The following is a 26001-nucleotide window of genomic DNA, read 5'->3' as shown; positions in this document are numbered from 1 at the left end:
CCAAAATCTTTGCATCTTTCCTTCTTTTACCAACGTGATCAACTGTTGGGCCGTTAGATTATTCCTCAAAGCTTTTTGAACTTGCTCGAGAAGATCGCTCGTTGGTTGGTTAACTTTACTGTCTCAAGCGAGCACTGCTGCAAGTTTCGCCTTCCGACTCAAGACGTCAACAACAACATTGGTCATGTCAGGCTTGTACTCAAGGACCATATCAAATTCCGCCAGAAAATCTTGGCAGTGGACTTGTCTTGGACTCAGCATTTTCTGAGTCTGAAAGTAGTTCGTCGCTGTTAAAACTGCTTGGATTGGCAGTTCTATCGTGAATACCGAGAAGGAGGAGTGGGAAGAGAGGAGAGGGGATTTCCTTGGAGTCGGCAGCCTCTTCAACCAAGCGTGCTGCACTAAAACATCATTAATATAGAATAGGTTTACAATGATTTTACAATGGCAAGATTGCCCTTGGTTAGTAATATAAAATACATTATGATGTATCAAACCACGTGAGCCTATTCTATATGGATATGGATCTAGTACTGGATCCATATCCAATCTATATTCTAATACCCTCCCTCAAGTTGTACATGGGATTGAACCATGTGCAACTTGTTCTTCAGATACCAAAAGCGATTACTTGTGAGACCTTTTGTGAACATATCAGCAACTTGGTCTTCTGAAGGCACATAGACCGGTTCAATCTCTTTGTCTGTTATCTTTTGTCTGATGAAATGTTGGTCAATCTCAATATGTTTGGTCCGACCGTGATGAACAGGATTGAAAGCAATTTGTACAGCACTTCTATTATCACACATGAGGGTTGAACTTGAGATACTCTCTCCCATTTCTGTAAGGAGATGCCTAACCCAGGTTACTTCTGCTGTGGTAGCTGCCATAGATCTATATTCTGCCTCCGTGCTAGACCTTGCCACAGCTTTCTGTATTCTGCTACTCCATGAGATAAGATTGCTTCCAATGAAAACACAGTATCCTGAAACCGACCTTCTTTCATCTGGGTCTCCTGCCCAGTCTGCATCTGTATAGGCCAATATGTCATGTTTCGATGTTGCCCATGAAGATTGAGCATATTTGAGTCCATCACCCACCGTGCCTTTTAGATATCGGAGAATACGCTTGACGGCATCCATATGACCAGTCTTTGGTTCATGCATAAACTGAGATACTTGATTTACAGAATATACAATATCTGGTCTAGTAAAAGTAAGATACTGTAACATGCCCACTAAACTGCGATACTTGGTTGCATCAGGATACAACTCGTCATCACAAATGCTGAGCTTTTGATTGACAACACTGGGTGTAGGCACAGGTTTGCAATCTGTCATTCCTGCTTTGGCCAAAAGATCAAGAGTGTATTTGTGTTGAGTTAATGACATTTCTCCATCCTGTTTGTCCACCTCTACACCAAGAAAATACCTTAGCTTTCCAAGATCTTTCATCTTAAATCGCATACTCAGCAAAGCTTTAATTTGTTGAATACGCTTTGGAGCATTACCAGTGACCACTATATCATCAACATATATAAGTAAGAAAACTACAGTGGTTCCATCCCTGTATATGAATAAAGAACGGTCTAGTTGGGAACGAATAAAACCATGGTTCTGAATCTCTGAGGAGAAGCTTTCAAACCATGACCGGGAGGCTTGCTTTAAACCATACAATGCTCTGGTTAATTTACATACATATGCTTTTCGGTCTCCCTCTGCATAACCTTGAGGTTGCTCCATATATACCTCTTCTTTTAAGTCCTCATGAAGAAATGCATTTTTGACATCAAGCTGACTAAGGCTCCACCCATGCTCAATGGCCAGGCCGAGGATAATGCGAATGGTTCCCATTTTCACTACTGGACTGAAGGTCTCATCGTAATCTTCACCATATTCTTGGGTGAACCCTTTGGCAACAAGACGTGCCTTGTTTCGTTCAATGCTCCCATCCGGTTTATATTTAATCTTATACACCCATTTTGAGCCAACAACATTTTTATCGGGGGGGCGACCAACTATCTTCCATGTTCGACACTCATGAAGTGCCTCTATTTCCTCATTCATCGCCTCAATCCATTTGTCAGATTGAACAGCTTGACAAAATCCAAGTGGTTCTTCATGTTTTTCAACCTTGGATAGGAAAATCTGAAAATCCATAGAAAAGTTATCGTAACTTACCCATTTTTCAATTGGATGCCTTATCCTGCTTGATTTTCTTGGTGCCTCCACATTATTGGGGAATGTCATGAGTTCTCCAACAGGTGCATCTGTTTGCGCTTTGGGTCTTCTTGTGTAGACATTCCCTTTGTATCTCTGACATTCTGTTTTCGACACCTTATCTGAAACCATCTCATCATGTATGTTTTCAGGAGCCAAAGCGGTACATTCAGCAGCATGTGAGATAAGTTCAGCACTGAGCCATGGATTATACCAATTATCAGCCATATCACCATGTTCACGACCATAGTTGGCTTTATTTTCTGGAAAGCTATTTTCATCAAAGACAACATTTCTGGAAATTCTGATCTTCTTATTGATAGGGTCATAACACCTGTACCCTTTGTGTTCATCTGCATAACCTACAAATTGGCATATAGAGGCTTTGTCCTGAAATTTATTTCTCATGGATTTGTCAACATGTACATAACATGTGCATCCAAAAACTCGTAACTCATCATAATTAGGCTGTATACCAAAGAGAACATAATAGGGAGACTGATTTTCAAGAATAGGCATAGGAAGACGATTTATCACATGAGTGGCAGTATGAAAAGCTTTTGTCCAAAGGTTAATGGGCAAATTACAACTATGCATCATACTCATTGCACTCTCCACAATATGCCTGTGTTTACGTTCAGCAATTCCATTTTGTTGTGGAGTATACGGGCAAGAAACTCTACGATGTATCCCATTATCTTGGAGGAAGTCTAAAAACTCTTTGGAGGAATACTCACCACCTCCATCACATTGGAGAATTTGAATATTTTGGGAGAATTGATTTTTAACATAGGCATGAAAGTGACGAAAAATAAGAAAAACCTCTGATTTGTGTTTCATGAAGAATATCCAGGTAAAACGAGAGAAATTGTCAATAAAGGATACATAATATTTACTTCCAGAAGAAGAAGCATTGGGAGCTGGACCCCAAACATCAGAACATATTATCTCAAAAGGAATAGAAGATCTTTTATTTATTTGATGAAAAGGAAGTACATGACTCTTGCAAACTTGACAACTGGAACACATTTTATTCTTTAATGAAAATGAAACAGACTCTGAAAGAAAACCATTGGACACTAACTTTTCAATAAAGACTTGACTACAATGACCAAGACGAGAATGCCAGAGATCTGGCTTATTACATTTGGATAAACTTAGGACGTTTTCAGAGACATGATCAGACTTGGGCTTCAAGACACTGGAGGCTGGATCTTCATTGAAGACATACATGTTTCCACGTCGTTCTCCTTTAGCGAATATCTCCTTCGTTTGAAGATCCTTGACAAAGACAGAAGTAGGAGTAAATTCCACAGATGAATTGGTAGAGTCAACAAGTTTAGATACAGAGACAATGTTTTTCTTTATATTAGGTGCATGAACGACATCAGATAAAGAAATAGATGACTCAGACAAAGGAATAAGGACATTGCCTATGTTTGAAATAGGGTGGTGAGTCCTATCTCCAGTTACAATATTAGATTTTCCAGAATAGGGAAACAAAGTAGAGAATTTACCTGCATTGCCAGTGACATGAGTCGCTGCCCCGGAGTCAACATACCATATTCCATCATCATTCTGTTTCAAGTTCAAGTTGGCCATTGCAGATAAAAGAAGATCCTTAGCATCATCACTGACCCGAAAGGTACCTGAAGTTCCTGGTGTAGCAATATTTTTATTATTTTGCGCTATGTTTCGATTCTGCGGGTTGAACCAACAGTTGGCTTTGATGTGACCCCGTTTATTACACTGATAGCATGTGGGAACATTCCTTGAAAAACTGGCTGTGGAATTTGGTGTGGGTAACAATCCACGTCCACCCTGGATGGCAATTCCCCTGCCTCTGCCACGTCCTCCTCGTGCTCGATCAACTATCATTCCTGTGGCAAGAACCTCATGCGTAGATGATTGTCCAGCTGAAGTATCAGACATGCTCTTCAGAGTCATTTCGTATTGAAGCAGTTTGGCGCGTAATTCCTCAAAATTGAGTAATGTAGGTAAGCACAATAAGGAGGTCACAAGGACATGATATTCTGATCCCAAGGCATTCAATGTTTGTTGCACCTTTTCTTTATCTGATACTGGATATCCAACCATGGCTAACTGGTCCGTAATGCTTTTAACTTGATTTAAGAATTCAATAATGCTCATTGTCCCCTTTCTTAACATCTGAAATTCGCGTTTGAGAAACAACACTTTAGCCTCTGATATCTGAGAATATGTCTGAGCTAAAACCTCCCACAAAACTTTGGATGTGCAATCATCAGGAATGGAAATCAATATCTCTTGAGATAATGTGGAAGTGATGTATGCAACAAGAGCTTGATCGCGCTTCATCCAGGAAACAAATGCAGGATTGCGAATAGTATTCGGCAATCCTCCATCTTCTTTGGTTTCGGTTATGATAAATTCTGGAGGTATAGGAGTAGATCCATCCAAGTGGCCTGAAAGGTCTTGACTACGAATAAAAGGAGCAATTTGCCTTTTCCAAGTCAGGTAGTTGTTGGTAGTCAATTTTTCTGAAACTAGTTGTCCAAGGAAGTTGGAAGAAAGACCCGAATTGCCTGAAGTATCCATTGGTAGCTGGTTGACAAGGAGAAGATACGACTTGCCTGAAGTATTGGTGACTGAAACTGAAATGAAAACTCTAGTGGCTGAAGCAATAAAGCGACAGAGCAATTTCAAGATAAAAGGTTAAGTAGAAGAGAATAAAGCAGTCGTGACAAAACAGATTTTAGACCAGCAGTAACGTGATGTTCAGAATTGATGGAGAAGAAAAACAGAAAATAACGACAGCGTGGGAAAGAAAAGAAACAGTTTTCAAGCGATGAATGGGAATGAAGCTGAAAGGAAACTCAGCGAAGTAAAATAGAAGAAACAGTTGATAGAAAAGAAGTATTTCAGTAGTAAAAGGAAGAGAGCAAAAAAAAAAAAAAACTCGCTGAAAAGGGAGAAAGAAATGAATCAGGCGTGACCTGTTTCAAACTCGGCTGAAGTGGAGGAAATCGGTTGTTTTGAAGAGGAGGATTAGAAGACTCAGCTCGTCTGTGAACTGGACTGAAGGTTAGGCACGGTAAATCTCGACTGATGAGGGACTGTTCACAATCGCTGATGAGGGAAAAAAAAAATCTCGGCTGAAGGCTTGGCACTTTCACGATCGCTGATGAGAAAAAAAAAAAAAAACCTTGGCTGAAGGCTTGTCCTTTTCACGATCACTGATGAGGGAAAAGACTCGGCTGAAGGCTTGGCAGGAAAAGGCTCGGCTGAAGGCTTGGCAGATGGTATCACGTCGGCTGAAGGCTTGGCAGATGGTATCACGATCCCTCACGAGAGCACTGTTATGCCCAGATTAATCAGCTGCTCTGATACCATGTTAAAACTGCTTGGATTGGCAGTTCGATCATGAATACCGAGAAGGAGGAGTGGGAAGAGAGGAGAGAGGAGAGGGGATTTCCTTGGAGTCGGCAGCCTCTTCAATCAAGCGTGTTGCACTAAAACATCATTAATATAGAATAGGTTTACAATAATTTTACAATGGCAAGATTGCCCTTGGTTAGTAATGTAAAATACATTATGATGTATCAAACCACGTGAGCCTATTCTATATGGATATGGATCCAGTACTGGATCCATATCCAATCTATATTCTAATAGTCGCAACATTATCAGTGCGCACAACAAATTGTAACCCCAAAACTTAGTGTCTCTATGTGTGAAGACAATGCACGACTGCTAACATTTCACGCTCGTGCACAGTGTATCGACGCTTGTCATCATTCAGCTTACGGCTGTCAAATGCAATGGGATGTCCTTCTTGGAGCAACACCCCTCCAATCGTGAAGTCAGACGCGTCGGTCTGCACTTCAAATAGTTGTTGACATCTGACAACCTTAACACAGGTGCTTCTGTCAGGGCACGCTTCAACTTCTCAAAAGCTTCCTGACACGCATCAAACCATAACAATGGCATGTCTTTCTTTAGCAGATCAATGAGCGGGGCGACGATTTGAGAGATGAATCGTCGATAGTAATTGGCAAGTCCTCATAAAAAACGTAATTCGAGAACCTTAGCAGGCAACTCTCATGCTTGAATAGCTTTAACCTTCTTGTGGTCCATTTTCAATCTGCCTCCCACAATATGGCACTTTATTTTTATTTGTTTAAGCCCTCTAAGGGGCAGCACTCTTAGTTTATTTATTTAATTAATTCTTTTAGTTTTCAAGGCAATAAAGTGTAACTTAGTTATTTGCAAAATACAAGAATTTTTCTCGTTCCTTGGGTTCGATCCGAACTTCACCACTAGTGTGGACCGGTTTTTATGATTTGATGCACGGTTTGCACAAACATTTTTATTGAAAATATATTTTAAAAATACTCTATTGAAAAAGTTGCATCAGGTAAGATCCCACAGTGTGGATCAGGTGACTTCTACTACTTTCCTCCCATATTTTCTGTTTTTCATGTGCATTTATCTAGTTTCATACAAGCATGGGGGAGTGTCATTGATGACAGTGTCATTCAAGCATTGGGGAGGGTGTAGTTTGCACATCCGATTTCGCATTTGGTTTTTTTCTGTCTACTTGCACATTGATGAAAACTCATAAAAATTGAGCTCTTAAGCAACGAGTTTGACCTTATATAAATGTTTTACATAATCTAATGTTTTTAGGGAATTTTTAAGCCCCACGAAAACTTTTTTCTGATACTGATCTAGAAAAACATGGTTATTTATGTGGATTTCAAAGAAATGATGATAGATGCATATTAGAGTTTATTTTGAATCACAAGTATGAATATGCACGGTTTATTTTTGAAAAACTAAGCAAATGAACAACATTAAAATAAGAGCTCAAAAAGTGAAAAGAGCATAAGTTTAGCTGTTTGATCTCTTTGTATTCCCTAGTAGTTGAGCTCAGACACAAGTTGAAGTGTTTGATTCTCATGTCGAAAAGGATAACAAAGGAAGTCACTTTTTTGTCTAATAGATGTTGACATTGCACATGACAAGAAACAAACTATACGTAAAACTATAAAAATTGAAGGTCTAGTGATTTGAGCAATTAAGTTCGAGGGATACTTTGTATCTGGTGCCCTAAGGTCGTCTGGCCTGGGAGTCCCTGATCCAAAGCCCGTAACACGGGTCACGAAAACTGAAAATTTGATATAGTGCTCAACAAAAAGAAGATAGAAGTGTAGAAAAATTGAAAATATGAAAAAAGAAAGAAAATCAAGAGCAAAAAAGAAAAGGTTTACTGCTTAGGAATAAGTATTGAGAAAACCTGTGCCGAAAACATGAGTGAGGAAAAACAAATAATGGCATGTATATATTTGATTTTCCGAGAATAAAGCATAAATGATTATGATTTTTCTTAAGAAAAGAAAAAAAAAGTTTTATTCTGTAGTGGCCTGTAAAAGTCAAGGAAGTGAATTTCCCCTGACTAAATAAGCACTTTTCCCGCTTGAGATACAGCTCATGATCCTTCAAAGTCTAAAACACAATCTGAAGGTGTTGAATATGCTCCTCCATAGAGTCGTTGTCCACCACTATGTCGTCCAAGTAAACGACAACAAACTTAACAAGGTGCGGGTAGAAAATCTTGTTCATCAAGATTGAGAAGGTTGTGAGCGCGTTCGTCAGGCCGAATGGCATAACAAGAAATTCAAATGCCCCATAACGCGTTACACAAGTGGTTTTCGCTTTGTCCCCTTCAACAACTCTTACTTGCCAATAACTTGATCTCAGGTCCAACTTAGAGAAGACCTTAGCCTTTCTGAGCTGATCAAACAACTTTGTGATCAAAGGAAGCGGATACTTGTTCTTCACTGTCAATTTATTCAATGCCCTATAGTCGACGCACAGACGCTTCGACCCATCATACTTTGCCTGAAATAGCATGGGCGCTCCAAAGAGAGATTTGGACAATTGGATGATCCCAAATTAGAGCATGTCATCCATCAGATTTAGTAGTTCTTGCAGCTCAAGAATTGCCATACGATATGGAGCCATGGCGAGTGGTCGTGCACCCGACACTAGCTCAACTTGATGATCTACCTCACGCCGGCAATTCAAAGAGCATAACATCGCCGAACTCCTTTAATACGGGCACTAGCCTGAGATATCAACGGCTTCTCCAGCTTCATATGTTGCTTGAATTGTAACGAGAAGTCTCAATACCACTTTTCATGCCTCTTCAGTTAGAGCGCAGACACCAAGCACTCGCGAGGTTTCTCTGCAGGTAGCGAGGTAACCATGCAGGGTTGATTCTCACCCTCAAAGCTGACAACATTAAGGTGAAACATCAGCACTCACCCTCAAAGCTGACAACATTAAGGTGAAACATCAGCACTGCCTTGTTACTTGTCAAAAATGTCATCCCAATGATGACTTTAAAATCATCTATAGGTGCGACTAAAAATATGGTCCTTCCTAACTAGTTATGGATTCGCACTGGCGCATTACGGACAACACCGTAAATGGCCCTTGCTTCGGAGTTAACCACTTTCATGCGACTCTCCTTCTTTTCTCATTGTAATCCCAAATGTTTTGCTTCTTCACGAGAGATGAAGTTATGCGTAGCACCATAGTCTACCAATGCCTTGGCGAGTCTTTCATTGAGCAAAAGTTCCAAGTACATTAGTTCTTTGCATATAGGTAGTTTTATTGTAGTTGTCACCTTCACTGCATTCATCATCAGCATTACCCCAACAGTTGGCGCCTCTACAGGTTGATGAACTTCCCCACCTTCACTGCATTCATCATCTGCATTACCCCAACAGTTGGCGCCTCTATAGGTTGATGAACTTCCTCACCCTGAATTGCATTCGCAGCTCGGGACGCACGGTTATCCTCATTCCCTTGACCGCAATTCCTATTGGGACACGTATCGGCCCAATAATCACCATGGCAGATATGACAATCACGGCGATGATAGTTGACCTCCTGAAAGTTGTTCCTGTTCTAATTGTTATTATTATTATGGTCATCCTGTCGACCATGATTTTGCTGGTTCCCATGGCCAGCATTCTGCCTATTATCATTCCTTTGATTATCCCTTCGATTATTATTGCTACGATCATTTTCATGTCTACCTTGAAATGTCGTGTCGTGCCTAACAAGCTCGACAAGCTTCTCCGCAACAGCAAGCACCGCAGCGAGAGTTGGAGAATCATGTCGAACGAGTTCCGTGGATGCTCACCCCTGCAATCCATGGCTTAAGTAGAACAATCGATCTGTGTCACCCATGTCCTCGATGTCCAACATCACCGAGGTGAACGCCTTGACATAGTCATGAACTGACCCTGACAGTTTTAATGTCAACAACCTATTGCGAGCCAATCTTTCTTCATTTTTGGGCAAAAAAAAGTTGCGTAGCTCTTTCTTAAGGTCCTCCCATGAGTCTACCACGACAAGCCCACACCAAACATCGCCTAAACGATGTCTCCACCAAAAAGTCGCTTTGTTCGCAAAGTACATTGTTGTGGTGTGCATCCTATCTGCGTCTTTCTCCACCCTAGCAGCATCAAGATATTGCTCCATCTGGTAAATGAAGTTCTCGAGTTCTGAGTGCTCCTATACTTTGCGGGCTCAGGTAGTTTGATATGTAGGTCTATCCACATGCACCACAGCTCCACCAACTAGGACAATCCTCAATTGTTGCTCCAACTGATCATTCTTTCGTCGAACAACATCCATTTTTGCAGCTATGATGTTGAACCGTCCTAGCAAATTATCAAACTTGGTGGCAAGGTCATCTACTGAATTCCCAAATCTAGTGGCAAGACTTTTCACAAAATCCTTCACCCCCTCTACTGAAGTCTTGATATCTAGGTTGAGATCCATAAAAGCAGCACAAGTCCCATTAACCAACTCTTCTCCACATTGGTCATTGTCCTCGTCAACTCGATGCCATCACACACAATAGCTGACACATGATCATCAGCCATGAACTTTTCTTCAGGAGGAACCATACTACTTGAAGGAGTCATGATATGTTTTTTCGATGCCATTGTCAATCCCAACATCGACAAGGCTCTAGTACCAAACTTGTCACGGGCTTAAAAGTGAAAGCCCCTGCGACGTAGCTTCAAGTAGTTACAAACACTGAAAGCAGGCCTTTTAAGCGCACAGGCAAACTCGCAACACACGCGCAAGAGCGGAAGCAAGAGCACGCACATGCACAAGTACAAAGAAAGCAAGGAGCAAGGATGCATAAAACTTCTTTATAGCAACTTTTAAGCAAAGTTCATAGAGACGGGGAGAGAGGGGGCCTAATACACGGGGTTCTTAAGCCAAAAGGTCATATACAAGCACTGGAGTGTGCCAAAAAGGTATATACATCAGAAACAAAAAGGTGAAAACATGGCGATCTGGAACACATGCAATGAAGCCCACAAATCAAAGGTTGTAAGGACGCCAAGTGCCTACGCAAGAATAGCCCTCTAGTATTGAATTGATCCATTCTACAAGTTCTTGATCCTAAATGATTCACTTCTTGTATGCTGAGTTAGAAGCCATGTGTACTTCTCCTGATCCGCTACACTTCACCTCTTCTATGGCAATAGTTGTGAATCAAGCAATACTACTCCCATCAGTGTCGTCCATCAATTTGTGGTATTTGATGTAGGGAAGAACTCCCTTCCATAAAAAGTAATTGAGGTCATCAATCTTAACATGCACCTTGAGAAAAGTCAACTGAGGTGCCATATAAGGATTAGGTGTAATGATGACATTAAGGACATTGAGAGAAGTGCTAGTGGCTGAAGTGGATGAAACATTGGCATTCTCCATAACGAATAGTCTTAGTAACCAAAAGTAAGAGAATTCAAAGAGAAGACAGAGAATAAAAGAATGTTTAGGGGAGTAAAAAAAGTAAAATATAGAGTGATTTGGAGAGTATAAAAGGGGCATAACTAGTCAAGAACCATGACAATGAAGGAAGGGCCAGAAACTGATGATATCAGCAGGGGTGATTGTGATGCCAGCAATGCTGATGATGATGCCACCACTGTTACTGCAGGTGGAAGACGAAGAAGAATGGAAGGAGAGAAGAAAAGCTTGGACTAATGGAGTACCTAAAGAAGATGGAATGGCACTACTACCATAATAACTTGAAGAGAGAAGAGAAAGAGCTTGGAATACCTTGGAGAAGAAGTCACACAAAGCCCCAAATGTTTCTCTTTTATGTGGGCTCACACATTAGCTTTATTAACAAGAGATGCCTTAATGGGAACTTTATGAAGGAAACCATACATAAACACTCACAAGTATATTACACAACAAGAAAGGGAAAACTACTAAAATGACACTAGACATCAAACTAAAGAAGCTAGGGCATGTAAAATGACAAAATGCCTTCCGGCATGTGGTCAACATAGGCAACACGGATCGGGCCTGAGGAGGGTTTTTAAGCCTCACAGCAACTCAACATAGACCAGCTGTCTTAGGGCCACAGCCTATTGATGGGCTAGGACAACTTATTGCCCACCCTAATTGTACAAGTTCCAAGTTCCAAAAAGACGATCATACATGTGAATAGACAAAAGTGTCCAATAATTCTAACTCTTTTTCATGTTTTTTTGTTCTTTTTTTTATAGACAAGTGAGGCAAAATCCTGCTGGAGTCAAAATAGAGACCCTTGGGTTCCGTTAGTGCAATTCTACCAGTCAACCTATCATATTCAACCCTAAAGCTTGCCCCCTATATATTCAAATCAAAAGAAAAAAGAAACTATTTGTGCGTCAATATTAAGGATAGGATAAGAGAAAGCTCCATTGACAACAGTGTTGGACTGTTCTAGAAAATGCTCAAAAGGATTACTATTCACTTGTGCCTTCAAAGTCCAACTATCCAACTAATGAATCTGTTCAAAGGTTTAAGCCAATTAGATCACGTGAAGATACAAACAACAGCTTCAGGTAAAGTCCCCTCACCAATTGCCTATCACCATCCATGCACCTTGATTGCTATTAGAGTTGTTTGCTGCTGGGAATTGTACTAATTAGATGAAAAGGCCTCTTTCTAAACAACAATGTCCATAAAGATCATAACCTTTTTATCATGTCATGTTTACCAAACATTCTGCATGGTTTAACTTTAGACAAGAAACATATGCTTGGTTTAAAAAATGCAATCACTCTCAAGTCAGGGCATAAATCATCTTTGGTGGTTCAATAAGATAGTAGTTAACGTGACATAAAATAAAGGCAATCTTTTATCTTTCAAGCGCATCTCATACTATTTAAAACAGGAGTATCTTATGCACTATTCAATTCACACACATGTCCACACATATGATAGAAACAATGCTTCACGTATCTTACATCTGAAATTTTGGAAGTAATTTCAGACATGAAATGCCATTCCATGGTTCTACTATGTTATACACAATGCTTCATTTCATAGTGATGCAGCGGCGATTGGATTCCATGACGCACTTGGGTGCTGAAGAGGGGGAGCACGACCTCCACGGTCGTGCGACATGCAGAAACAAATGACAAATGAACACCGAAAGCTAACGGTGCTTGATTTATTCAATAGAAATTTAACCAAACAATGAAATAAAAGCGACAGGAATGGAAATAACAATGAAAACAATGAAGGAAATGAGAGGCTGCTGCAGACAGAACGTGACTGGAAAAGAATATCAGCAATTATCAATCTTCTCTGCCCCCTACGTAACCCTAGGGCCAGGTATAAGTAGACGGCTAAATGGATCTAGGTCTTGGGTCCAGTCTCTGGACCTGAGAAAACTTCAAGCTGTTGATGTGTTGCGATGTTGCTGTCGATGTGCAGTGCCGCTTCAGACCTTTGCTCGCCTGGAATAGGTGCGCAGGGGCACGTCCTTGCACCGTGGTACGTTGATTGCGATCAGATCCAACTCCTAGGTCCGATTGTCCATCCCAGTGGGGTCGGGTTCCCTGGCCGTGCTTGGGTCATGTTGTATGGATCCAGGTCGGTCCTGCTCTGCATCATTCTTCCCTGGTTGGGAAGAAGTCGGCTCTGACGACTTGTTGTCACCACAGTAAGCATATAGATCAGACACATTGAAGATAGGCGAAATGTGCCAATCTTCGGGCAGTTCAAGGAGGTAGGCATTCAGACCCAATCGCCGGAGGATCTTGAAAGGGCCATATTTCTTAGGATTCAACTTGCCATAAGTACCCACTGGGAAACGCTCAGAACGAAGGTGCTTCCATACTAACTGACCAACTAGAAACTGGACATCTCGACGACCTTGGTCTACGAAAGCTTTGTAAGTTTCGTAACTTTCAACAAGTTTGGCTCGGACTTGTCTGTGAATATCACGCATGTATTCGACAGCATCAAATGTGTCTGGGGCTGGGGCTAAGTCTGGGAGACTAGACACAGGTGTTAGATCTACTACATGGGTTGGTGAACGCCCATAAACCACTTGAAAAGGAGACTTGCTCGTAGATTGGTTGATGAAACTGTTGTAGCGAATTCGGCTTGTGGTAAGACTAGGTCCCAAGTTTTGACATTCTCGCCAACTAGACTCCTTAGCAGGTTCCCTAGGGTGCGGTTCACGACTTCGGTTTGGCCATCGGTTTGTGGGTGGTAGGCACTGCTGAACTGGAGCTTGGTTTTCAATAAAGTCCATAATGATTTCCAAAAATGACTCATAAAGCGAGTGTCACGATCTGAAGTGATCGTGTGAGGCAATCCATGAAAGTGGGTCACGTCCTTGAAGTAGTATGAGGCTACTAACGAGGCGTCTGTGGTTCGCTTACACGGGACAAAGATGGCAATTTTGGAAAATCGGTCAACCACAATTAAAATGGAATCAAAACGATGCGAGGTTTTGGGAAGACCCATAATAAAATCCATGGAGATGTGTTCCCAAGGTCGCTCAGGGATGGGCAAAGGAGTATACAAACCATGATTCTGACGTTGACCCTTTGACACTTGACAGACTCGACAGCTTTGGACAAACTTGACATCTTTGCGCATTTTGGGCCAAAAGTATCGTTCATCTAATATTGTGAACGTCTTATCATGTCCAAAATGCCCAACTAGTCCCTCTTCATGCAACTCAGAAATCAATTGTAGCTTAAGAGAGAACGCAGACACACATAACTTATTACCTCGAAAGAGGTAACCGTTATGTATAGTGAACCGTGGGTCTGTCGTGCTGGCAGAGGAGATGCACCCTTCCCAGACCTACTGGAAATCAGGATCTATAGGGTATAACTCCTTGCACTGCTCAAGCCCAGTCACTTGGACGGAAATAGTCATCAAGAGACTATTCTTCCGACTAAGTGCGTCGGCTACCTTGTTCAGAGTACCTGATTGATGGTGAATCGTGAAAGTGTACTCTGGAAAGAAACTGACCTACTTGGCATGTCTAGCACTCAACTTCTTTTGGCTATTCAAATACTTCAATGCCTCATGATCCGTATACAAGACGAACTCCTTATAAATGAGATAATGCCTCCAGTAACGAAGGGCTTGTACAACGGCATAAAACCCGACATCATAAGTGGAGTATTGACACCTTGTATGAGTCCGCTTTTCACTAAAGAAAGCAATGAGCCTGCAGTTCTGACTCAAGACGGCACCAATTCCCACTTTAGAGGCGTCGCACTCAACCTCAAAGACTGCGTTAAAATCAGGAAGGGCTAGGACGGGGGCACTAGTCATTTTCTCTTTGATGAGTGTGAAGGCTTTGCCCGCGGCCGAAGTCCAACGGAAACTAGTACCCTTTAGGCATTATGTGATAGGGCCCATGAGGGTGCTAAAGTTCCTCACGACACGATGGTAGAAAGTAGCTAGCCCGTGGAAACTACAGATCTCTCCTATAGTCCTTGGGGTAGGCCATTCTACAATCGCACGGACTTTGGCGGGATCTGCCTTTACTCCATCAGACGACACAATACAACAACAACAACTACGCCTTCATCCCAAAACAATTGGGGTCAGCGATATGAACCAAAAAAGAAAACCATTCTAGGTCTTCCACATGAATCCTTCTCCTCCAATCATTTCTATCCAATGCCATGTCCTCGGTGAGGTTCAAAGCATTCATATCCTTTCTTATCATCTCCATCCATGCCTTCCTAGGCCTACCCCGACCTCTTTTAACTAATATATTTTCCCATTTCTCCATCCTTCTAACTGGAGCATCATTAGGCATTTGCCAAATATGCCCAAACCACCGTAAACGATTCTCTCTCATCTTATTTTCAATGGGTGCAACGCCTACCTTCTTACGTATCTCCTTGTTCTGAATCTTATCTTTTATTGTATTTCCACACATCCATCTAAGCATACGTATCAGGCGACACAATAAAACCCAAAAATACCACACTTGACATCATAAACTCACACTTTTTGGCATTCACATACAGCTTCTCCTTCTTTAAAATCTCGAGGACTTGACGCAAATGACTGAAATGATCAGACAATGAAGAACTATAGACCAAAATATATTATGACGAACTTCCCTATACACGGACGCAACACCTGGGTCATCATGTTCATGAAAGTACTTGGGGCATTTGATAACCCAAATGGCATGACTAACCACTCATACAATCCATCACGTGTCTTGAATATCGTTTTTCACTCATCCCCCTCTCGGATACAGATTTGGTGGTACCCACTTTTTAAATCGATTTTGGAAAAAATAGAGACCGGCCAATATATCAAACATGTCATCCAACCGGGGAATGGGAAAACGGTACTTGACAGTGGCGCGATTGATCGCTCTACTATCAATACACATGCACATGGACCCATCTTTCTTAGGAGTGAGAAGGGCGGGCACTGCGCAAGGGCTCACACTCTCACGAATAAAACCCTTTTGCAGTAACTTTTGAACATGCCTCAACAACTCGGCATGCTCAGATGGATTCATGCGATACGCGGGGAAGTTAGGTAGACTCGACCTCGGGACAAAATCGATGGCATGCTACACCACCCTCATCGAGGGTAGGCTATTGGAAAGGTCGCCCGGCATAATGTCGCGAAACTCCTCGACAAGGGGCGCGATGTCCGCGGGAACGGGCAAAGACGTACTCATAGACGGTTTGGCCACCAGGGCATAACAATAACCATCCTCCCTACATTGGCTCAAGAAAGTCCAGTATGATAGGCCCGCGAGCTGGGGGAACTCGCTCAGGCATATCCACAATGGGAAAACCAATCTCCTTGATAGGGAGGAGGACTATTTTATGCCCCTTAAAAATAAATGAGTAAGTGTTCCTACGGCCATCGTGGATAGTCTTGCGATCAAACTGTCAGGGACGTCCCAAAAGGATATGACACGCACTCATAGGGGCTACATCACACCACACCTCATCGTGGTAATGCTCCCCCATAAACAACCGAACTAGACAACGCTGGGTAATGGGGACTTCGTTCCCTCTTTTGAACCACGCCATCTTGTATGGTTGGGACAATTTTTTCGTTTTCAGATTCAGGGTGGACACGACACTCTCAGAAACCATGTTCTCACAAGACCCAGTGTCAATGATAACATCACACGCATGCCCCTCACAATTGCACCGGGTTCTAAAAATGTTGTTTTGCAACCATTTTGCGGGACTCTCGAGGAGCGGTCAAAAAATGACTGATGTACAATAAATTTTCGACGTTACCGTCGAACTCTACGACTTCCCCTTCATTCTCTCCCTCGACCGACGACTCACTCTCACTATCGGATGCTGACTCAACAATACTCTCGATGAAATGGGCGTTCTTGTTCACGGTGGGGCACTTAGACGCTACATGTCCTAACTCCTGACACCTAAAACAACGGATGGTAGACTCACTAGGCTTGGCCTTGGATCTGGTATGGTATGCTGGGCCGGACTGGTCAGGCTTGCTAGGGTCTACTCTTGGGGTGGACTTTGAGTCTTCCTTCCTAGGGGAGCTCGCTCCCCTGGTAGGGAAACTCGACTTGGGTCAACTGGACTGGTCACTCCGGGAGAATCTATATTCCTGCCTCCTTTTCAACTTTTCTTCCACATTCATGGCATAACTGCTAGCTTGATCCAATGACTCGACTGTGACACAACTGAAATCATCAGAAATAACAGGACGGAAACCAGAAATATACCTCGTGACTTGCTGGCGAGGTCTCCTCGATATGCACTCGCAGGGATAGACGATGGAACTCAGTAGTGTATTCCGCCACGGTATGGGTGCCTTGACGCAGGGTCAAGTACTCCTTGTAGGCCTTGTAGGCTCTCTCGGCATGGTCTAAAGGCACGAACTTGGACTGCATCAACTTCTGCATCTCTTCCCATGTTTGCACACGCTCTTGCCCCTATCGTTCCCTCGACCTTTGTAGCTCAACCCACCATGTATGTGCTAGGCCCCTCAATCGAGTGGACGCTAGAGAGACACAGCGATGCTCAACCACTGAGTGGTAATCGAAGAAAACTGCACGGCATAAGCCCAGTCGAAGAATTGCTCAGCGTCGAATCGTCCCGCAAACTCTGGAAGGTCTAGCTTCACCCAGTAGGTGGAGGGGTGCTCTGACGCTCTTTACTGACGAGGTTCTACCATTCCAGCAGGGTACTCGTTCCAGAAGGTTTCATCGTCCATCATGGCAGCAGCATCCTCGTCACGGTACTGCTCAACTGGAGGCTGATACTGATGGATTCCATTGACATGCGGTCGGTGCTCAGGTCACTCCGGTCCCTGTTGAATCTGCATAGCTGCTGCCTGAAACTGTCTCGGTCTGGCCCGCCCTTGAGTGGGAGCCATATGATGTCGGCGTTGAGGCACCGGTATAACAGCAGGTCCTACTAAAGGTGGAAGGGCTGGTCGGTTCACGGGTTTTGGGTTTGTTGGAATGGGATAATATAGGTTTGGGTTATGGTAGAGGTAGTGTGTTGGGTATGGAGCAGGGTTCAAGATCGGGGATGGGTTTAGGGTTTGGTACGGGTATTGGGTCTGGTTTGTGTAGTACTGGGATGACTCACCCGATTGGATCTGGATCGGGTCTAAACCTACACTATTTGTCAGACCCAGAATGGGGTGGGTAGGATCATGAATCGAGTTGTGGTGTAAAGAGGTCTGGTTAGAACTCAATCCTTGATCCATAACAGGATGGGTCTGGTTTTGACCAGGCCCAAATTCAAACTGGGGCTCCGTCCGAGTCCAATATAGGTTTGGGTCGGTATGGGATCTGTATTGGGGTTCAAAACTAGTTGGTTGGATCTGGTTCGGGGCAATCCACGAACCAGACCCAACTGGGAGGTCGGATAAAGGGGCTCGAAGCTCGGACCCACTCCTGGGGACCTAAAGGATGGTCCCCGAGAGTCGGGTCTGGGCCCTGTTACCAGAAGCTCTGGGCCGGAACCTGTCAGGTTCGGTCCGATCCACAGGGGACCACACCCACCTGATCGCTGGTGGGCTGCTGCCGAGCCCCCACGCGCGAGCTCAGGGAGGGGCGCTAGGTCAGCCCTGGCCCGGGCTAACGCTGGCGCGCCTGCAGCCTGGCCTGCAGGCCATGTCTGGCCTGCAGCCCCTTAGTCGTGGCTCGAGGCCAGGCCTGCGCACCCAGGCCGACGTTGGGGGGTCCCTCAACGACCCCTTGGTTCGGTTGGAAGGCATCGACTGCCTGATTCGCAGCCGTTATCGAGTCCGTGTGCAAAAAAGGTACCAAGTGTTGAGCGGTGGCGCGGCCAGATAGAGGGTAAATCGGCTGGACTGGTTCGGCTGCGGTAGCATCTACGTGACTAGTTGCACTGTCACCCAATCCCGCTCCTGTCGCGTGCGGCTCCACCGACGACTCAAGCTCCACCGACGACTCAAGGACGATGATCCGACCTTTGATCCCATCCAAACGTTTTGACATGTCGGCTACGTCCTTGCTTACACGTAGCAGATTTTTCTGGATCTTCATCATCATATCGATCATCCGCATTATGGGGTCTTCGTTTACGATACCCGATCCCTCACGCTCCTTCCCGCTCGTAGGATCGTCCCTCGCCTCTTGCGCCATACCGTCGACCAAGGAGGAAGGGGCTGGGCTCTGATACCACTTTGATGCAGCGGCGATTGGATTCTGTGATGCACTTGGGTGCTGAAGAGGGGGGAGCACGACCTCCACGGTCGTGCGACGTGCAGAAACAAATGACAAATGAACACCGAAAGCTAACGGTGCTTGATTTATTCAATAGAAATTTAACCAAACAATGAAATAAAAGCGACAAGAACGAAAATAACAATGAAAACAATGAAGGAAATGAGAGGTTGTTGCGGACAGAACGTGACTGGAAAAGAATATCAGCAATTATCAATCTTCTCTGCCCCCTACGTAACCCTAGGGTCGGGTATAAGTAGACGGCTAAATGGATCCGGGTCTCGGGTCCAGTCTCTGGACCCGAGAAAACTTCAAGTTGTTGACGTGCTGGGATGCTGTTGTTGATGTGCAGTGCCGCTTCAGACCTTTGCTCGCCTGGAATAGGTGTGCAGGGGCACGTCCCAGCATCGTGGTACCTTGCTTGAGATCGGATCCAACTCCTGGGTTCGATTGTCCATCCCAGTGGGGTCAGGTTCCCTAGTAGTGCCTGGGTCATGATGTATGGATCTGGGTCGGTCCTGCTCTGCATCACATAGTTATGAGATCAGGAAGCGGTACGAGAATCGGAATCGGGAAGAGGTCAATCCAAATTTTGGGAGGATTCGGGAAGCAGGAAGCGAATAGGAAGCAGTAGGGGGAATAGTTTAGGAAGCGGTACAAGAAATTATGAAAAGTAATGATAAAATGACGGATTAAGAAGACAATCAATAAAGAATGAAGTTTTTTTAATAAAAAAGGAGTGTCAAAATGAATAATTAAGAAATGACAACCACAATTGACAATTATATCATCCTATTAGAAAAACTATCTAAAATCATTTCATAGAATAACTAAATAACATATACAATTAATAAAAATGCAAACCCTTTAAAAACTACAAGTTCATAATTTATTTTGGAGTTTGGTTACAAAGCATTGAAGTAATAAAAATTGTGTAGCAAATAATGTGTAACTCATCACATATATTACAATTTTAAGAAACTTCAACTAAGCCTAACAGTATAATCAACATTATATGATACCTTTAAACAATAAGAAATGTATAAGAGTGGACAATGTTATATAGATCCATACCTGTAAAATGATATTCAATGCCAATCTAAAGTGGAAGATCCTTGATTTCTTCCATCTAAAAGATAAACTTATGGAGCAATAACAAAATATTTGATATTATATCAAAATTTACAAATATGTGCAGCAATATAATGTCATGTGATCATATTAGTATCATTTAAAAAAACTATACAGTCACACTGTTCAAATGCTTGTTAATGAAAAAAAATATAAACTATATAGTAATTATAGCCAAAATGCCAAAAGTACAAAAAGTGACCATCTAAAGTATATCCACTATGTGGATCATCAAATAATCTTTTGTTTGCCTTCCGGTCTGTGCTAGATTGCCCCTTCTCTGCAGATGCACTTCCTATAAAATAGTTATAAGTTAGTTTGCCTTATTGATAGAGTTATATTAAATTCACCTCTTCCCAACCTCCCACCCAAAAGGCTAGTAAATCGACCATGAGTAACTGCCCTACTATTTGAAGAAGTAGATGCTCTATGTGCAATTTGATTAGCTTCTCTTTGAATGTGAAGACTTGATAGGAATGGAGAAACTGGTATTTGAATGTGAAGACTTGATAGAAAAAGGTAATTTTCTCATGCCCTTTAAGTTTTTATTTTAACACATACTAAATTCTTAAAGTTTTAGAAACTAAAAAAAATCCTATACATGAGGAATTGAATTCATTAGCATGGGAATTCCAATAAAAAGAACTCATGATTGGAAATCGGGATTCCTATGTATGGCAATCACGAATCCCTTGTTGGGGAATTGTGATTCCAGACCGCTTCTGCTTCCTGCTTCCTGGGAATCGTGATTCCCACCCTCTAATAGCACTTCCGGTTAGAATGATATCTAACCCAATTTTTACCTACAAAAATCTGATGCATCCACTGAATGGATAAATGGCATAGATGCCACTAAATAACTACAACCATATAAGGATGTTTAATCCCACAAGATTCATTATCCGGCATCTTGCTTAGACATTGTAATATGAGCTAAACAAAGCATGAACTACAATGCTGCATGGAATTTTCATGGAAGCATTTTCATAATGTGACAAATTTCATGTGATTTGGCAAAGTGGCCGCATTAAATGGCCACTTTATTTTCTTTAAAAAAAGCCCCGACTTTATATTTGAATTGAGGTCTGGAGTATGGACAGATAGATCAAATGGCTTCAACTGTCTCCAAATGTCACAACGATCCTGTACAGAAAATGATTTATATTTACAATTTTATTAAATTCATAGAATAGGCAAAACTGTGGAAGCTTACACATAAATGAATGTGCGTATGAGAGAGAGTTAGGGTGAGAAATTACTTTCTAATAGCCAAGTGCCGATGGCCCATCCTCCCTCTCATTATCTACATCTATGATAGTTGTCCTTCAGATATTTCTCTAACAACATGGACCCTTAAATGTAACAACCATCAACTAATCCAACCCAAAAGTAGCATATTAGCATCCAAGATAATGTACCATATGCTGAAAATCATATAGAAAAAATGGTAACTTGACCAACTTGTGTCTTTGAACAATAAGTTCTAACTTTTGGCAGCTGTTTGTTGCCACCTGTGGAGTTATCAAAGTTTTCTCTCAAAAATAAACTTCATATTTTTCTGTTCAGCTCCAAATATATAATCTCTGATTTTGTACAATTGGTAACACTACATGATGGGAACTTGAACTTTTGGACTTTGTACACATTATTGATGTCAATGGTCTTTGGGATGTTAACAAGCTCACCACAGATTTGCAACTTATAAATTTAGAAATTCCATGGTGGTTCCGTGATTAATTTTCTAGTATGTTTGCACCTTTATTTACAAGGTGACCACATTTTCTTTGATTCTGAAAAAATAAAAAATAAAAAAGCACACCATACATAAATTGTTGCAAGCAGAGGTAAGTAGGCAATCTTGTAAAAGAATAACAAACATTAAATAACTGCACTTTTGATTGCAAGGAATTTCTCCATGTGCTTGTTTTTATAGATCTATTAAAATTCCTTCATTGTAACAACTAATGCATGAAGTTTCCATGGTGTTTCTAAATTTGTCAGGGGCAGAAAAAGGTGGCAAACTTGTTAATGTTTGCTAAATGATACCGAAGTTAATAAGTCACCTAATTATTTTGCCCAAAAGCTTTACAAAATACTGTGTGTGCCTTCTTACACTAACTGTCACCGCCAAAGGCACCTCTATTGAACTTATAAAGAATACATGTTAAAAAATCAGTTGCAATCCTCAACTGCAATTTATAAATATGCCTCTCACTTTTTTAAAAGCATTTAATTGCCTGTGGTGGTGATAATTAATGTTTTAAACCATTCTGGTGTTTCAAAATTTGTTTAATAACAAAAAAAATGATGGATTTGTTAACAGACGTTGAAGGACATGAATGACCACAACATTATTTAAAAATTAAGAGAAATTGAAAATGAATGAAGTGGAAATGAGCTAGAATTGTATTGCATGATATGACAAATATCGGTTCTAATGGAAACGATGCTTCTTAAGACAACTATAGTTGAATGGTATAGAGTGCCACACAATGTGACACGAAGAAAAAGCACATGTATGTGAAGCACATACTAAGTTGGACATCTTGAGTAAAACAAAGGACAGAACGAATATAAGGAGAAGGTTAGAAGGTGCAACTTGAATGCACCAAAATGTTTTACTCATACAACAACTTAACAACGCCTTCGGAAAGTGATAATTACTCCAATAAGAAGAAAACCAAAATATTGGGAGGCAGCAAAAAACATCAAGAAATGCTGAACAAGTTAATCACCCAAGGTTCAGGGAGACTTCGAGTAGGGGGAGGTTAGGGGTCAAGGCAAAATCCTTACTGATTCCTAGAAAATTGGAGGTCTCCAAATTCCCTGCTAGCATGAAAACTAACAAACTATTTTTCTATTCCCTGCATCACACAAATATGTGAAATGCATCATCCATGGCACCCAAATGGACTTTTACTGTCTTAGATGGAAATGATTTTCATCACCCCTACAATGCCACCAAATAGGTGGGGCAAGGCTTATCTATGAAATCCAACAACAAACACGTCGGTGTGCGGCCAAATGTGAAGAAAGCAAATTCCGGAAGATGCAAGCCACTACTTCCCCTCAGAAACATGAGAAGACCAACAGTCATGAAACAACCTCCAAAAACCGATCATGCTACACTGGAACAGTGGAACTGCTTCGGGAGCTAAAGCTCTATGTGATAAATGCAGCACCAAAAGCAAAAAAACACAACTTTATCCGTAACCAACACTTACAATCCACAACGCGTGAGAGAGAGAGAGAGAGAAATTGCTGGAACTAATTCAACCTATCATACTTCGGAGAACAATTGGAAGACCCAATTGAACCTGTCATACTTCCGCTCACACAAACGTGTTTTCGAGAAACCCTAGCTTAGAGATAAACACAGAAATCTGCGAAACGAGAACAAAAGAAAACTGCAACCCTACTGGCCATTCAAAATAAGCAAAAAAAAAGTACCTTTCGAGAAAGAAAGAGGGTAAAAAAAAGTTAGAAAAACGGCTCGGAGAAAACGAAGGCATCGACGAATTGGGAGAGAGACGAGCAAGTAAACGAAGGAAATGCAACGAGGAAGAGAGACAGAAGTGGTTGGGGGTGGAGAAACATAATAATTAAAATTAAAATTAAAAAAACGGACCTTTTTGAGCCAACCAGGGGGGGCGGGAAGCTCCATGGAGACGACCTCGGCGTCCTTTTCCGACGGAATCTCGGTGTCGGAATCGATTTTCTCTCTCTCACCCGGTGAGTCCGTCATTTTCTCTCCTTTCTTTCCAACCCCCTTCCTCTTTCTCTCGCTCTCTTTCTTCTTCTTCTTCTGTTTGAGTGGTTTTCCTTCCCTCGCTCCTGCTCGTCCTCCCCTTTCGTTTGATACTCTTCCTCTTCTCGGAAGAAGAGGACCAGCGAGAAAATCCCGTTCCAGAGTCGTAGTTGATAAGGGGCCCTCGAGTCCGCTCTCTGTTATATATATAATGAGGACGGTTTTCCTTTACCTTTCGGTTCCAGTTTGCCGGTTGCTGCGGTCCGTGACCCGCGACCGTGGGTCGCGTTGCGTACCCCACGGGTTCCCCGACACAAAACCACGTGTGTACCCCTCGCGTTATTTATTTATTTTTTGTTTAAATAAAAATGCTCTTTAACAGTGGACCGGGTTTTGTAGGAGCATCCTTGGGTCCGGAATGGCACGGACCAGATCGTGTAGTCCGGCCCTCCTTCCTGGCTAAGGCTGGAAACGAGATGAACCGCTTCTGGCTTGGCTTGTATCGAGCTTGATAAAGAGCTCGTTCAAACTTGTGAAATAGGCCCAGCAAGTAGGGGTGTCAATGGGTCGGGTTTGGTTCAGACCCACGTGCAATTTGACCAGATTTTTGGGTATGGTATTGGGTCTGGATCCAGATCCATTATAAGATAAACCATACCCAAACCCGATAAGAACTACATTAACCAGACCTAGACCATACTCGGTAAAATAATATTTTTTTATCATTTTTACATTGAAAATTTGTGGGTCTTAATCGAAACCCTGGTCGGGCTTGGGTCTGGTATAAAATTTTACAAACTATACCTGGGTCCATGTATTAATCAGACTTTCGGGTCTGGATACGGGTCTTACTCGGGTCTTCTTATTTGTCACCATACCCGGACCCTATAGGGTTTGGTTTGGGTCGGGTCTGGGCAAACCTGACCCGTTGACACCCCTACCGGCAAGCCAAACACAACCCACTAATGTTCGACTCATCTTGATTCAACTTGTATATACTCATTAATTCATACTGAATATGTTTTTACCTATATTTTATATCACTAGTTGTTTAATGTGTTTGGCTTGCAAGCAATGAGCTTGGAGTTCAAACCTCATTGGTTATAGGTTTGAAGCGATTATTTGTTTCATAAATGAGTTAGTTAGAGCTTGGCTCAATAGGTTTAGGGTGCAAATTCTATTGTTTTCATGTTTGTATAAATATAATATTCTTTTTTTTTTGTAAATGAGCTAACTCATGCTTGGCTCACTTAACTCTTGCTCTTCCTGAGATCAAGCTTGACTCAACACAAGAAACAAGCTAACCTTGAACACCTTTAGCCTGCTTTGGTTCCACGGTGATTGCCAGAAAATGTTTAGATACTGACTTGAATCGATTATTTTTTAATAAATGTCAAAAATAGCTTAAAATTATTATTTTTTAAATATTAATTTAATAGTTTTAATGCATGTCATGTTCTGAATGCCGCGTAATATTTTTTAATTAGTTTTTGGCTGATTCAGAACGATTCACTTGGGAATGGGTATCGGGGTCGATTCACCTGAATCGTTTGCCATTCCGACTCCTATAATGACAACATTGCTCTCAAGTTTGAGGAGCTCGAAAGAAGCACGTGGTCTCGTGCTTCCTCAAAAGCAAATTACTTAAAGAAGTGAGTTTCTAAGGTTTTTAGAAGCTTCCTAGAAGATATAACTATAACCAAACCGGCCGGCATTAGTTTGTTAGGTTTTTTTAATCAGGAATTCTTGTTGAGAATTGGATCAGTGGGCCTGGCCTCCTGGCAATTTAACACCGGGTGGGGTCTCTGGCCCTTACGAAACCCACCAGTTAAAAAGGCATTGAAAGTACT

The 26001-nt window shown here is 42.1% G+C and overlaps 1 protein-coding gene across 1 annotated transcript in view; it reads right to left on the bottom strand.

Moving 5' to 3' along the window:
* LOC149831781 (uncharacterized) overlaps positions 1–24320 on the bottom strand; it is a 38892-nt gene extending 14572 nt beyond the window's left edge. The window contains exon 1 of the mRNA XM_090014123.1: positions 24032–24320. Coding sequence (XP_089870249.1) covers positions 24032–24148 — 117 coding nt within the window. The 5' untranslated portion in view covers positions 24149–24320. The remainder of the gene's footprint in view (positions 1–24031) is intronic.
* Positions 24321–26001: the final 1681 nt, after the last annotated feature.

The sequence above is a fragment of the Nuphar pumila genome, chromosome 7, assembly GCF_984573655.1.
Source record: "Nuphar pumila chromosome 7, dmNupPumi1.hap1.1, whole genome shotgun sequence".
Classification (NCBI taxonomy): Eukaryota; Viridiplantae; Streptophyta; class Magnoliopsida; order Nymphaeales; family Nymphaeaceae; genus Nuphar; species Nuphar pumila.
This window is presented reverse-complemented; position numbering and strand designations above follow the sequence as displayed.